Below are 15,721 nucleotides of genomic sequence, written 5' to 3'. Positions count from 1 at the left end.
GTTAATTTCATCCTTCAAATTCTCAGTCACTGGAACCCTGGGGGGTGAATTGTACTCATCACCCAACTTCTGCCGACCTTCCTCCTGCCCCCACAACCAGCCCCTACAGGCCCCATGACTGTACGATCCTCTAAGTCTGTAGGGACAACTCTAAGCCGTCTTCATTTTCACTAATAGTAAAGGTACTATTAAATCAACTCCATGAAACCCTAGATGTCACAGTTTTTCCAGAAAAACTGCATGTTACAATACTGTCACTTAACTCCAAATTTTTCTTGATTACTAAGAAAAATAGTTCTTTCACTTATTAAAAATACTTCAAAGAACAAAAATTTCTGGCTGCACCCATTTTTCCCCATAGGAAAAAGGAGACAATCAACAGATCACAATTCTACATTTTTTACAGCCATGTTTCAATGTCTTCTTTTATTATGAAAGGTATGAGGTTGTGTATTAGCACTTAAAATCAGTGAAATGTTGAATTTTTGCAAATAACCCATAAAAGGAGCACCTATTCTAATTTGTATTTTTAGATCTCTAATATTAAAACAGTAAGAAAATATCACTTATCACCAGAGATAAATGGCATATATTCCTGAAAATTACCCTTTATCAATAAAATAAGCTATGCAGAATGTTCAATCCTAGCTTAATCTCCACACCCAGATTAGAAATGAGATTATGGGTTAATTATATTTATACAAACACACACATATGCATGAAATTCATACATATATATGGGGAGGGTATATTTCATTTTATAATCAAACCAAGTCAATATTATAAACCAATAATGCATTTCCCTAGAGTTCACTAAAGAAGAATATGTACCTTATTAATTTAAAGGTATTTTTCAGACTGCCACTCTATCAATCAACAAATGTAAGGTTAACCCATGACTAAAATGTCTCTAAACACAGCCTTTATAATGAACATGTGGAGTAAATTATAAAAGAGGAATGCAGTGTGCAGATACAGAATGGAGAGATTTGAAGAATGTGGGGAATATTTATACAGTGACTTAATGTACAAAAAAAACCAGATTAGGTTTTTAACTGATAAGTTATGCAGATATCACACATATCATAGACTGCAATTAAAATAAGATCAATCATTATATATCATATACACACTATATACATGTATATATGTATTTCACTTATATATGCATGTATGAGATAAAACAGTTAGATAAGATCAATCATTATGTATCATGTACACACTATATACACACACATATAGATGAGAAAAAGAGAATATAACACAACTAACACAAAAGGCTTATGTTACAGGTTCAATTAATAAGAAAATGGCAGAGGTTGACAACTGACTAGTTCTGTGTGGCAAGGGTGTGTCCACACCGACAGGAAGGTTAGAGGCCGGGATGAAGGGTTTAAGGGGACTTTCTGTGTAATGCACCATGTAGAGGGACAGGTTACTTTTGTGAGGTGCTGTTATATTACTTCTTAATGTTCTTTTTTTTTTTTTTAACCTCACCAGAGAGCATGTTTATTGATTTTTAGAGAGAGAGGCAGTGGGAGAGACAGGGAGAGAACTGGCATGAGAGAGAAACTTTGATCGGTTGCCTCTTGTATATGCCCCGACCAGGGGCCGAACCTAACACCTAGGCATGTGTCCTGATGAGGAACTGAACCCCTAACCTTTAGGTGCACAGGACAAAGCTCCAACCAAGTGAGCCACACTGGCCATGGCTCTTAATGTTCTTTAGAGTACAGATTTATTTATGTTCTCATGTGTTTTTGTACAAGGGTCTTATCTATGTTCCAGAAAATAGGCACTATTCTATTGAACCTGTTCTGTGTAACACCTACACACAGTAGTAGCACTGGCATTTGTGTGTCGGGTCTTCAAAAATAAAGACCACTTCTTAATATTGAAGAGAAATAAGACCTTGAAAACTCAGTTGCAAACTTTCATTTGAATTTCCTCTCTCTCATTTCTCTATGCACACTTATTTTTCTTGTTTTTAAAATCTTTTCTTTAAAAAAAAAAGCACGTTAACTAACTAGAATCCAATATATGGATAATAATAATATTGTTATTTAATCTAAATAGAAAAAGTTTACAAAAGATTGCTACAGATACGACAATAATGTTATTCCTTTTTAAACGAGGCATATAGAGTGTTAAAAATAATTAAGGATTTAAATTAAATAACAATAATATCTACACAATTATTATTAGACACAGAAAGATGAAGAAAGCTGACTGTCACACTGAAAAGACTCCTAAACAGAGCACCTGAATAAAATATTTAAGAATGTCATCAGGTCTAAAATCGAGAAGATGGACTAGAGGAATCTCAGGTTATATTTCATGGATAATTATGTATACGTGACCAACTTTACAGAGCAACTATGTTGGTGCAAACTGAAGATCAGTATTTCAAATATATAAAATATATTTTAAACGAGAGAAAAAGGTTAGTGATCTTACTATGGTTAAATAGCTAGAGGAGAATAATTGAGTTTCTAATGATGCATTGTGAGCACTCTCTTCTTTTTTTTAAGCTGATCATTCTTTTTTTCATGAATCGTGTTTTTATTTTTATACAGTTCTGTTTTTAAATGGACAATTACTAAACAATATCTAAAAGCAAAAATGTAAAGTACACTTCTTATCTGAATATAAGTACTAATTTTTCTTCATTTTGCCCTACTCTAATGAACTAGAGCTTTTTTCTATGCATACAGATAGTGTATGGAATGCACTGAAAAGTTTCTAAAATATATTTCTTCACTTCTAACAGGGTAAAAAGATCTGTCATTTGTTGCCAGGGTTTCTTGGCCCAAATCCAAGGCAAGATGACCTTGTCCTTGAATAAAACAACAGGATATTGCTTCCTCTCTCGCCTCTCTGCTAGCTAGCATGGTGGAAAACCTTCCCAGGAGATAAGTTTATTTCATCTCAGGAAATATATCTGTCATTATAAACAAAATAAAGATCAGATAAAGAAAAGGTGGAGTCTTAACCTAAAAGTGGAAGAACCTAACATCTATAATTAATCTTGATGCTATTTTCTACGTTGCTAAGAACAATCAATCAATCAAATTATATTAAAGAGACACTGAACTCAACGTTTACAGACAAGGTCAAATTGTCATGGTAGATAAAAACAATTTTTTTAAAAAAATTGAGTTTTTGTAAACCCATTCTAGTTAAAGAAATAAAGAGAAGGAAGAGTGTGGGTAGAGAGGAAGAGGGGGTTATACTCCTTTGCTGGACCCCCAAATTGTGGTCATTAGATTATCAGGTATCCTAACATCTTCCTCTCCATCACCTATTTCAACCTGCTCTCCCTAACACAATCCATTCCATGGTGATTATCTCACTATTTGTCCTCATGACCTTCTGGTTCTTCATGTCCTTCCACACTGTCCTCCTTTGGACACTCACATGTCATTCTTCCAACCTAGAAAATCCTTGTCTGTTCTGTACTCTCAAACAGTTAACAGTTCTGAATTCCAACCATATGCTAAATACATAACACAAGGAACACAAGGAAGGTGGAGTGATCCACTCAAGATATGATTTCTCATCTAACTGTAAAGACCAAATCAATTTAAAAGCACCAATTAAAAGAATTAATAAAATTGAGCATTATGGACTGAGTGCCACAAAAACATTATTTAGGGAAGGTACGCCCTGGCTGGTGTGGCTCAGTGGACTGAGTGCTGGGCTGCGAACCAAAGAGAGAAAGGCATGAATATGAAGAGGCAAGGAGCAAGTGGAAGTTAAGCAAAGGACACTACAAGCTGGGAAATAGAAAAGGAAAGTGACCCTAAAGTGTTTGTAATAGATCATCTCATCCTAAACTTTTAAAAAAGCATACTTTGGGAAAAAACTGTGTTCATAAGGGAGAGACTGCACATGATAGAGGGCCTTTGTGATCAATGGGAATTTGGACATATGCTTCTCTACGCTATACTCCATGCTTCTTGGTTAAGAAACTTACAAAATGATGAAACTGGTATTTATGGCCACAGATGAGCCACGGTTAGAATGGACTTCAGAGAGGTGATCAGGAATTGAAGTTGGGCTCAGTGACAGATGCAGACTTCACTAAAGCAGGAACGGCAGGCGAAATACCAAAACTCAGTGCTTCCAAGAGAACACAAGTGGTCAAGGTCAGGCTGTCAGAAGTTAAAAGGGAACCAAGAAAGTTGAGGCGTCGTGCTTATGCTTAGAGAGTCAAGCAGCAAAACGAGAAGGTACGTGATACAGCCAAACACAAAAAAAGCAGAAGGAAGGAAGGAAATGGGCTCAATGGCATTTATTCCTGATCATCCCAACTGAAGTCTCAAGGTAATATCAAAAAGGACAGATTCATTATAAATTGTACCTGCCAATAAGTAGTTTCCTGAATTATTTTTGTAAGTTTTATAAAGTAGTTTTGATCATGACATTATTGTTCTTTTATATTCAGTGCGTGGAATTGTCACCAGTGCCAGGCAAAACAGAGTCACAGGAGAAAAGCAAGTACTTTTTTGCAAGCCGTGTCTTCCATTATCAGCTCTCACAAATCTGAATCTACACACCTGCCTGAGACTAAGTTTGGCCACAGAAGGAGAAATACTGTAGGTTTATGGTTAAAGAAGGGCTGTGAAACCCGGCAACCCTGGGTTCCAATGATGATGGCTCTACCACTAACTACTGCTTGGCAAAAAATAAATAAATAAATAAATCTTGCTAAGCCTCAGTTTCATTATCTCCACGAAAGGTGATAACACAGCTTTCTTTAGGAGGTTCCTGTAATGATTAAGTCAGATAACATGCAACATAGTGACTGTCATATAATGGGTGCTCAATAAACAACAGCTGTTGCTATTTATTCCCCACATCTAAGTGAGACATTTTGTTACATACACCTCTTTTGAAAGTCTTATTGAATCATGACTGAGGTTTTACTTATTATAATAAGTATGGCACACGACATAGTAATTTCTATAAAAATGTGCAACTAGAAAATAAATGATCAGTTTGGATAGTATCAAATTGACTCAAATGACTCATTTTGTTTTGTTTTTTAATTTACAAAGTTTCAAAGTCATCCTCCAGTGCAGAATTTTTAAAAAGCATGCTTAGGAAATACTATTTCCATTCAGTAATCTGAAGCAGGCAAAATAAAAGTGGGGGAGAGCAGGAAAAAATACAAAACAGTTGAGTCCTGGCCTGGTGGCTCAGTTGGTTGGAGCATTGTCCTGTACACCAAAAATAGTTGTGGGTTTAATCCTAGGTTAGAGCGCATACTTAGGCTGTGGGTTCAAGCCCCAGTCCAGGTGCCTATGGGAGCCAAACAATCCATGCTTCTCACATTGATGTCTGTCTGTCTGTCTCTCCTAAATAATAAACATATCCTCAGGTGAAGATTACAAACAAACAAACAAGCATTCGTAAATAGAGTGATGACACCTCTAATGTTGTCCTAAGGCTTTCCCTCAACTGATTGGGTCTATGAAACTTTCTTCTTGTGACATCTATTAACAGTCTATACAGTTAGTGTTCTACTAGGTCTTTTGGAAAATTCAGTTTTATAATACATTTTTAGAAAATGTTAATAATCTCCTTTTATTTTAAAAATTCACAAATCACAAGGTTCCTCTGAAGACGAACTGAAGGCACTCAGTGACTAAAAGAACACAGACCAGGGCTGGCTGCACTGTGCGTGACACATGAGCAGGTATTCATCTCAGTATTATCAACTGTCCTACACACACACACACACACACACACACACACACACACACACACAGCAGGGGGAGGAGATGTGATAAAATATGTAAAATTTACTGCTTTAAAGGGTAAATGAGACTTCACTAATTCAAAAACGCAATTAAAAGAGAAATTCAACAGTATTTATTGTATACCTACCATGTGCCAGCAACTGAGATACACACTGAGCTACATAGAAAATGAATAAAGAACAAAAGCCCGTACGCGCTGAAGATTCTGACAAAATAGAATAACTGAGTTTACTGCTGGTGCCCAACCATAGCTTTAAAAAGCCCCCATGTAATTTTTTTTTCTTTTCAGCACCTCGCTTCCTTCTTCTGTAGTCAAAGAAAACAAAGCCACTTAAAAAGTCACAAACTTTCTGAAGAAGCAGAAAAGGAAGTATTTGTGAATTTGCTAAATTTTACTCAATTAAAATTAGCTCTGACATTATGTTCATAGAGCCTCATCGGTCAAAAGAGGGCATTCTCACTCATTTTTGCTTTACGATGGTTTTCTGAGTCACCTATTATGTGAGGCCCAGAGCAATTACTCTCCTATTCAACTCCTTGCATATAAATTAAAATCATAAAGGTCTGCTCATGAAACAGCAAAGTCTAGATAATCAAAGGAGTCATCAACAAGCACCTGGCAAGATCCTGGTATCATAAGCTGCCTACTCTGCCACGTAGGATGATGGTCTGGGACGGCAAATTCTAGCACTTCAATCTGTAATGAAAGTATAATGAAAACACCACTCACATGTTTTCTAGAAATCGCTTGATTCAAAGTTATGTGATCCCTAGTGTTACCTGTATTTTGCCGTGTATAATGCGTGCCCATGTTTTTGTGCGCATTATGCGCAGGATTATTATCCCACGGCATGTAATCATTATATCTATGTATAATGCGAATCCTTACTTTCCCCTCAAAAATTTGGGCAAAAAAAGTGCGCATTATACAAGGCAAAATACAGTACTTTAGTTACAGAATTACACTAAATTTCAATAAAACATAAAGCACTTGTCAGGAAACAAATATATTTACACAGCAGGACACAAGGAACTGTAGTTTACACACTCTTTACTATTATCTGTCCCAACCGCTCATTTCCACAAATCTAGTGATACTTTTTCTTGTTACCAGAAAATAGTTTTAACAGTTTTCTGTATTCATGAAAATTATGTTATTATTAATAAATACTCTCTCCCTCAGTTTGAGAAAGAGCATATTAAAAAGGTACACAAAAACCCTGTGATTTAAACTTTGCTTCTAAGGTTCCTCAAGTATCATATAAGTAACACTCTCACTTTAACTTGAAAACATCGTGACTACAGAGGAGCCTCACTTCAAAGGCCCTGTTAGCAAAATGGAACTATAGTGGAACTTCTCTATAACAACCTTCCCTATTAGAGAAATTAAGTATAAGGCTGGTCTTTTTTTGGATTTGGTCCGAAGAGATTTAATTAGTGAGGTTCCACAAGGATCTCATTACGAGGGGCCTGGGCTCTAAGCACAGCATCATAGTAACACACTTCCAATACAGCCACTGACTTAAGAACATCCTGTAGTTCACTGGAAAAGTGAGGCAATGCTGTCATAGTCACTTCACGTGAGAAAAGCTCTTGGATTTAGTTAATAATTTTGTTCATAATGATGAACGAAACCAAATTATACACACAAACCTAAGCATCTCATACTTTAAACTCATGGCCTTCTGCCTATAAATTTCTGAAGCCTCAGCGATTTGTCTCCATTTTTTAGTTTAACATCTTACGCTTTTTAGAATACACAAGAGATAATGCTACACCCTAACACAATACCTCCTATATGCTAAGATGTAAAAATACAAAGGTAGACATTTCAAAAATACTTAGACTACTACAGAAGCTGCTTAAATTCATGCATTTTCATTTTGAGGATTCAATACACATATACACATAGAAAACACATGAATTAGCATGAGAGCAGAAACTTCCAACATGGCAACATAAAAGTAGCACTGTGAGCACTCACATTCCTGTGACAGGAGGCTCACACTTGGTGGCAGCCATAGAAAAGTGTTTCTCACAAACAGCAGTAGCCGCCTGTGGGATTTCAGCATGACAAATGCATCGCTGACTCATGGGATCAATTATAAAGAAGCATTACTTGTGACATTAAGAAAAAATTCTGTGTTTTCATCTACTATTAAAACATGTTAAGAAGTCAGAGGAGTCCCACCAATCATTTTATCAGCAAATCAATAATCGAAGCTCTCCCTCCCTCACTCAAACCTCCCCGTGAATTCCTTACTACAGATGCCGGTTCCCACAACCCTTTTCCTCATCTCTCATTCAATTCAACTATAAAAAAGCATTTAAAAAATCTACTCAGGCATTAAGTTAAAGATGAATTATCAAGCTTTAATGTTTTATTCTAAAAATCAGCTATCCAGTATTTTTCAATGTTTGTGATTTTGCTTTAAACAAATTGTTGTTTAAAATTTTTTAAAATCACGACAACACTGGAAGCACAAGCCACTTGTAACTTACCCTCCCTCCTCCACGCAATCTAGAATGCCCCCTAAAAACCCTGTTTTCCCTGATGAGCAACAGCAATAATTCCCATTGTAAAGCAGTTCTCTATGACGCGCTATCAAAGCACAAGCGGCGTTTGGTGATACTTACTGAATGTTTCTCCTGCTGGCCCATAACTCCATGGTTAGCTGGGATTGCTAGTGGTTTCATAATGAAGAAACATATGCTGAACCGAATTTACACATCATGTACCAATCTCTCATGGATGGCAAGTTACCCTCCACAGCATTAAATTAAAAGAAAGAAGAAAAAGAAAGAGAGAGGAAAAAAAAAAAGAGGGAGGAGGAAACCATGCGGCAGCTTAAAGTGTCACTACTGGCAAGCTTAAAAAACCCCTCACACTTGTAGACCAGAAAAGGAATCTGAACAACCGTGTTCATCTCCATTTTTATAACGTTGAAACTCTAACCATCTTAGGCTATGACAAGACTGAGGAAACCTTAGACAGCTCTCAGTCCTCCAAGAGAACAAAATCATTTCTGAGACAGAAGAACAAGAAGCAAAAAAAAAAAAGAGGAAAAAAAAAAGCTAAAATGGCTGACTGCACACAGACTCCCCTCAAAAGGCTTAATACAGAATTATATTAGTCAGGGTGGTATGAGAACCAGTCTCTAGCATTCAGCCAAGCATTGTTAATACTCTTGTTTCATTTGCAATCACACATACGATCCCCTCCAACCAAGAAAAAAAAAAGAAAAGAGAAAGAAAGAAAAATCAGGGCAGAGCGTGTGAATCGGGACCTCCTCCCTAGCTGCTAATGATGCTGACAGAGTGGTGACCGGTGATCTCTGTCCCACTCCACTAACCAAGTTTGCACAATTAATCTTAGCAGCATGACACTGATGGACATTTAATTTAATGATGTCTGTCCCTCACACTCAACACAAGCATGACTGCTAGCAAGAGAGTCACTAACAGAGACACAGCACATGCACACACACAATCTCGAGAATCATGAGTCTGAATGTAACACACCAATATAATTACATTATTGTGCTTACTTTGGAGGACCATGGCTGCAGGCAGTTGGCATAGCAACGCACAAGGAAAGCCATTTCCTGGGTAGAGAGAAAGCTTCCTTTTCTAAATAAAAAATTCCTCTTAGGAAACAAACGGCATTGCTGCTTCCTGCAGAAAGCAAGACACTGTAGTCTGTCTCTTAACCTGCAAGGCTCACACTCAATGCAGTTCCAGTGATGTAAGTAGATTTCTCTCTCACCCTCCCTCTCCCTATATACACTGAAATATTCAGCTCAAATGGAACACACATTCCTTAAGGCTCGCCCCCTCCTCTACTTAACCATTTCACTCATTAAGGTAGCGATGGACAATTCAGATAAAGTAACAAGCTCTTGCCTGTATTATATCAGCGGCTGTAGGTTAAGCAAGTCTCAGAGGGATGGAATCCATTGATTGCTGACTCCAAATAATATCACTGAAGACAGGGTGGGAAAACGGAGCAAAGACTTACTTGAATAGCTTTGAACTAAATCATGATTTCTCACCAAGGTGAAGATAAAGGAATGGATGTGACCTCTTCCCCACCCTCAGGTATCACTGTGCTATATGAAACAAGTATCTACCCAAAATTTGCAAAATGCACATTTAACAAGCTTTATATAAATTTAGAAGATGTGATTTTTACAAACACCCATATACACCCATACCCCCTGCAAAACACACAACGCCTTGCAAATAATATCAAAATAAATCCATTCGGGTGTTTTTATAGAGTTCAAATTGAATGTAATTCTATTATAAACTCTTAATTTCACCCAGGTTAGTTATTTGAAAGACACAGTTGACAAGAAATAAGAACATTTTAACTCTAAAGCACTGGGCAGTTTCTATAAAAGTATGCATAACAGAAAATAGATATGAAAAATCTAGCAATTGTAATACTTAACTTTGGAACTAATCTGTATTTCCTGTCTAACACTTCCCCCATACTAGTCTCTTTGCTTCCGCCCCCCCCCCATATTTAAGGATAACCATTTCTTCCACATCTTCATGCTGCATCCTTCTCCCCATCCATGTCCAACACACCCCTTTCATAGACTCCTAATATTATCCATTATCCCTCTTCTTTCACATATATTCAACATCTCCCCCGCAACTAGAGGTTCTCCACTCTGGCCTTTGAATATGTTCAGGTCTCTCTCAACTCAAGAACAAAACAAAAACCAGAAACTGTCTATGGATTCTATATTCTCCCATGGCTGCAGTCTAATCTCTTCCCCACTTCACAACCAAATCTCTCAGAAATTATCTACTTGACTTCTACCAACTCCTCATTCCACACACACCTCAGAAGAAGCACCATCATGGTTCTGTTATACAATTTATACATCTATGAGTTATCCTCACCACCTTTCTCTATGTCCCATCAATTACAATGTTCATCAATTAAATTCTTAAATTCTCCACCTTGTCTCAAATTTACATTTCGTTTTATCTTTGCTATCGTCCCACTCCAATCATTAATTTTTTGCCTTAAAACTGCCAAAGTCCCTTTACTGAACTGTCTAAAATAAACTCGAATCCAACCCACCCAACCTGTTTAACATACTACCTCCTGGGATCTTTTAAAAACTAAAATCTGGTCATTTCAATTTCATTCCTTGAGCCCCATTTTCAAATTAAAACACATGCCCTCAGCATACAGACTAAAACTCTTACTACAGTCTGCAAGACTTGTATGTTTTCAAGACTTACGCCATGCTCACACCCGCTAGGTTATCTGGGCTGCTCTTGCTTACTCAAATGAGCAAGGGGGCCTTCTCACATGTTAATTCTTCTGCCGGGAACTATCTATCCATCACATCCCTTTTCCAGATTGACTCTAGCCCACCCCCAAAAGCATTGGTGAAATGCCCTTAAAGTTACCATGACATTGTATATCACTTCCCTGTAGCACTTATTAGAGTTGTGATTTTACATTTAATCATGAAATCTTTAAAGCAGTAATGTCCGCTTCCCCTGCAACACTCCGATCTCTATGGTGGCCGGCACTGCATTTGCCTGCGAGCCCCTTAGCTGTGGTAACTAGCACGGTATATGGTAGACACTCACATATTTTTTTAATAAATAAAATCTTCATGGACTGAGAATGGACATTAATTAGCAAGACCAAGTGTGATCTCATAAACTAGTTTCTGTAAAAATCTCAAATACGTTTCTTTAATGTGATTGAGTGATTGAAAAGTAAATGGTACTGATCTTTAACAAAGGACAACGGCAAATTAATAAAGCAAAGTTAGTCTCAACAAAATGGTACTGGAACAATGGGACATCTACATGCCAAAAAAGAAAAGAAAAGAAAAAAAGCCCATAATCTAGGCACAGACCTTATGCCCTTCACAAAAAAAATAACTCAAAAGGGATCACAGACTTAAGTGTAAAATGCAAAACTGTAAAATTCCTGCACCAACAGGATAACAGGTGAAAACCTAGATGAACTTTACTATAACTGCCAAAATTTGGAAGCTGCCAAGAGGGCTCTCAGTAGATGAGTGGAAAAATTATAGTACATCAAGACAACAGAGTATTATTCAGCACTAAAAGTAATAAGCTATCAAGTCCCGAAAAGACATGGAGGAACCTTGTAAACGCATAATCCTAAGTGAAAGAAAACAATCTGAAAAGCCTACCTACTCTGAATCCAACTACATGACATGCTGGAAAAGGCAACATTGAAAAAAAACAAGTAGTTGCCAGGGGTGGAAGGAGATAAATAGATGAAGCACAGAAGAATTTTAGGGCAGAGAAAATACTCTGTACGATATTATAATGATGTATGCATGCCATTATACATTTGTCCAAACTCAAAGAACATATAACACCAAGAATGAACCTTAAGGTAAACTAGGGACTTCGGGCGAGTATTATATGTCAATGTAGGTTCATCCTTGGTTTAAAAAAAAGGTACCATTCTGGTGAGTGATGTTGATAATAGGGGAGGCTGTGCATGTGTGGGGACAGGGGATATATGGGAAACAACTGTAACTTTTTCTCAATTTTGTTGTAAATCTGAAGCTGCTCTAAAATATAAAGTCTTTTTTTAAAAGTAAATGGTGTCAAAAGGGAGAAACGACTCATGTCCATCTGTGAAAGAATGTATAAACAAAATATAGTATATACATACAATGGGATATTAGTCTTAATAATAAAATTCTGCCCTGGCTGGCGTGGCTCAGTGGAGTGAGCGCTGGCCTGAGAACCAAAGTGTCGCTGGTTTGATCCCCAGTTAGGGCATGTTCCTGGGTTGCGGGCTAGGTCTCTAGAAGGAGGTACACAAGAGACAACCACACATTGATGTTTCTCTCCCTTTCTTTCTCCCCCCTTCCCCTCTCTCTAAAAATAAATAAATAAAATCTTTAAAATAAATAAATAAAATTGTGTTATAAGCCACAAGATTCAATCTTAAAGACACTATGCTAAGTGAACTAAGTCACAAAAAGACAAACACTGTATGTTTCCACTTATGTGAAGTACCTAGAGTCATCAAATTCACAAACAGAAAGGAGAATGGTGGTTGCCAGGGGCTGAGGGCAGGGAGTAAATGATGGGATGGGATTCCAGCTTGGGAGGATGGGAAAAATTCTGGAGATGGATGGTGGGGATGGTTGCATCACAGTGTGAATGCACTTGATGCTACTGCATTGCACACTTTAAAAAAATGGTTACAATGATCAATTTAAATGTTAAGCATATTTTATCACAATATTAGAAAAGTAAATGGCAACTCAAAAAATAAATAATCAAGTTCCACAAATTTCATCCACCTACCCTATGTCCCACATGCCCATATGACAAAAACTCTTCTCCAAGTTTAGGTCAAGTTACCCCTGTGGTGATGGTCTCTGGCCTTTTATATGAAGGTTTCCCATTGCTTGCTTCTCTGGAAAAACGTGTCACTTCTCTCAGGATGGAAACTAACCTAATCGGGGAACCTGACAGATGAACTCAGAAAATCACACTTCCTCAGGCACTAATGTTTTTCTGTGCGAAGACTTGGTGTGATTTCTCTCACCACCTGGCTCCCTGCCTACAACCTACATATCTTAAAACTCATGATTGTAACACTGCAATTTTACTATCCATACTACCTTGTACACGGAAACAAAATTATGCCAGTTTATACAATATGCCAAACATTGCTGAAGAAATGAAATACAAACTGAAGACTTAGGAGAGTCCCTTATTATACAAACAAGAATAAATCATGCTTACCGGAAATAGCCCTTATTTGGGTTATATTTACCCCATTCCTTAACCATCTAGGTTTAGCAAGTACCAGTAAATAGATCCAGCTAGAAAAAGGATCATGTCACAGCTGTCTGCCTCTGTGTCAGGAACAACTAATTAATGACAGCAACAGTGATCCAAAAGATGGAGACTACTTCCATAGTTTGGGAAACTACGGAATGAAAACCCTTTCCATGCTAAATTTAATGCTATCATATTCATGTATTTTTTTTCACACCTAAAGTAGTCACTTTTTAATTACTGTGAAATTGAGAAAAAGGTCCATTCTTTTCAGTAATTATTAATCACACTTAGTATTAATATGTGTTCACTTATTTATAATATTTATTTATAATATACTATAGTGTTTATCCATAGATTTCGATGTGCTTTACAAACATTTAACTAAACTTGGTCAAAACCCAAGTGAAGCAATAAAATAATAATGCATTCATTTTTTACAGGAAAATATAGTGTGTAAGATTATGGAGTTAGAAGTTTAGAAGAATGCAAAATAGAACTCCAGGTTGCTAATATACTTCACTTCGCTTATCCATCGTATGTTGAGTTCTTCCTCCTCCCCCTCCCCCAGAGGAAAAGCTACAGAGGCTGGAGAAAAGTCTGTGAGAGAGGCAGGGACAATCTATTCTTTGCTACCCAAAAATGATAAATTTTATTATTTTGATTCCTAGTGCTTTATTATTCACCAAAGAAATGACATTTCAAAATGCTATTTTCTATATGAATTCACCAAATCAATTAAGGACTAAGCAAATGCAAAATTAAGTTATTGTCCTAGGTGTGGTAAGAAGTTTTAGTTCTCTTTTTCTAAATCCAACATCCCTCCCATTAATACTACAGGGTTTTTTTCCCCAAAAGAAAAGCTGATTATCTGACAATCCTTTATAACTGTTACTTGGTCCCACATTTCATATCATTTCTTCCCGCCTTGGGCATACCTCCGACAGCTCTTCCACACTGACCCTGCCCAAGGCAACCACAGAAGAAATCCAGGCTAAAATTTTATTTTTTCTACTTTGACCAAATAGAATGGTACTTCACATTCACCATTAAAAGTAATGTAATTATTACATAAAATGAGATACTGACACATAATAATTACTGAAGAATTATCTGAGTTGGATTTAAACACAGGTTTTACAAATATAGGGAAGCTGCTACTTGAATTAGCACTTAGATCCAACTGAGAGTCCAGGAAAGATCACTGAGATATACTCCAAAGATATGTTCCCAAGAAATCTTTAAGTCATTGAAAAAGTTTCTGCTGAACTGTTTATGCTGTATCTGATTCATAGTTGGAAAAATAATGCAGTAACCTATCCATAATAAATATGCTCTATACGGGGTGAGGCAAAAGGAGGTTTCCAGTTGTGAGTACATGAAACAGTTTATTCTTTTATTATTATTATTTATTAATTACTGCATTATTTTCCATATGAACAATTGTATTTTGCCCAACCCTGTATTTACATGTAATATAAGAGAAAAATTTAAGGACTGTATGTGAAGACATGAAGACAAATAAAAAATTTAAGAAACCTGTAAGTCAGTGAGAAATTCAAACATTAAAAAATAGGGTTTTTAAAGCTACACTTATTTGAAAAATTAGCAGACTTTAGTAGCTGATTTAACAAAGGTTATTTCATTTCTTCGAACCTACTTTAAGAAAATACCAGACTTTACCTTGAAATGCTCAAGGTTGCAGAGGTAGGGAGACCTCATACACTGGTTGCAAATCATGTCACTGCTTTTTCTAGGGACAAGGGTCTCCGACTGGGCTGCCTACCTTCCAAACTTCAAGAAGCACACTCCAGATGTAAACAGCAATCTCTATTTTTAATATTAATTTAGCAAGTAACATATTCCCTTATGATTAATATGTTTGCATAAACACAATAAATTGTTAATTATCCTCTATTTTTATTTAATAAGAAAAGAATATTGATCACAAATTGGAATAAAAGTTGGCTGAAGGCAGGGACCGTGCAACATTTTATTTATCTGATGCTGTCAATAGTAAGTTATGCTTAGCTCTAACAATTAACACACAGTAGTTAATCAAAGAATTAATGCATAAGTGATTGCAGTGAAACTTTTCAAAACTAACTGGTCAAGTATCACCACACTAGCTTTAGAATGAG

At 36.6% G+C, this 15,721-nt stretch overlaps 1 protein-coding gene across 10 annotated transcripts in view; it reads right to left on the bottom strand.

Annotated features, from left to right (window-relative positions):
- RAPGEF2 (Rap guanine nucleotide exchange factor 2) overlaps window positions 1-15,721 on the bottom strand; it is a 220,847-nt gene that overhangs the window by 75,726 nt on the left and 129,400 nt on the right. For 2 of the 10 annotated variants that reach the window (XM_045830841.1, XM_045830842.1), the window contains exon 1: window positions 8,403-8,500. The exons of 7 other annotated variants lie outside the window; for them this stretch is intronic. In XM_045830841.1, coding sequence (XP_045686797.1) covers window positions 8,403-8,462 — 60 coding nt within the window. In that variant the 5' untranslated portion in view covers window positions 8,463-8,500. Of the gene's footprint in view, window positions 1-8,402; window positions 8,501-15,721 lie in introns of those variants that run through there. One more of the 10 variants, XM_045830843.1, reaches the window with a different exon arrangement.

The sequence above is a fragment of the Phyllostomus hastatus genome, unplaced genomic scaffold, assembly GCF_019186645.2.
Source record: "Phyllostomus hastatus isolate PE091 unplaced genomic scaffold, TTU_PhHast_1.1 phas_contig_159, whole genome shotgun sequence".
Classification (NCBI taxonomy): Eukaryota; Metazoa; Chordata; class Mammalia; order Chiroptera; family Phyllostomidae; genus Phyllostomus; species Phyllostomus hastatus.
Note: the sequence above shows the minus strand (reverse complement) of the source record. Positions and strands in the feature narration are given on the sequence as shown.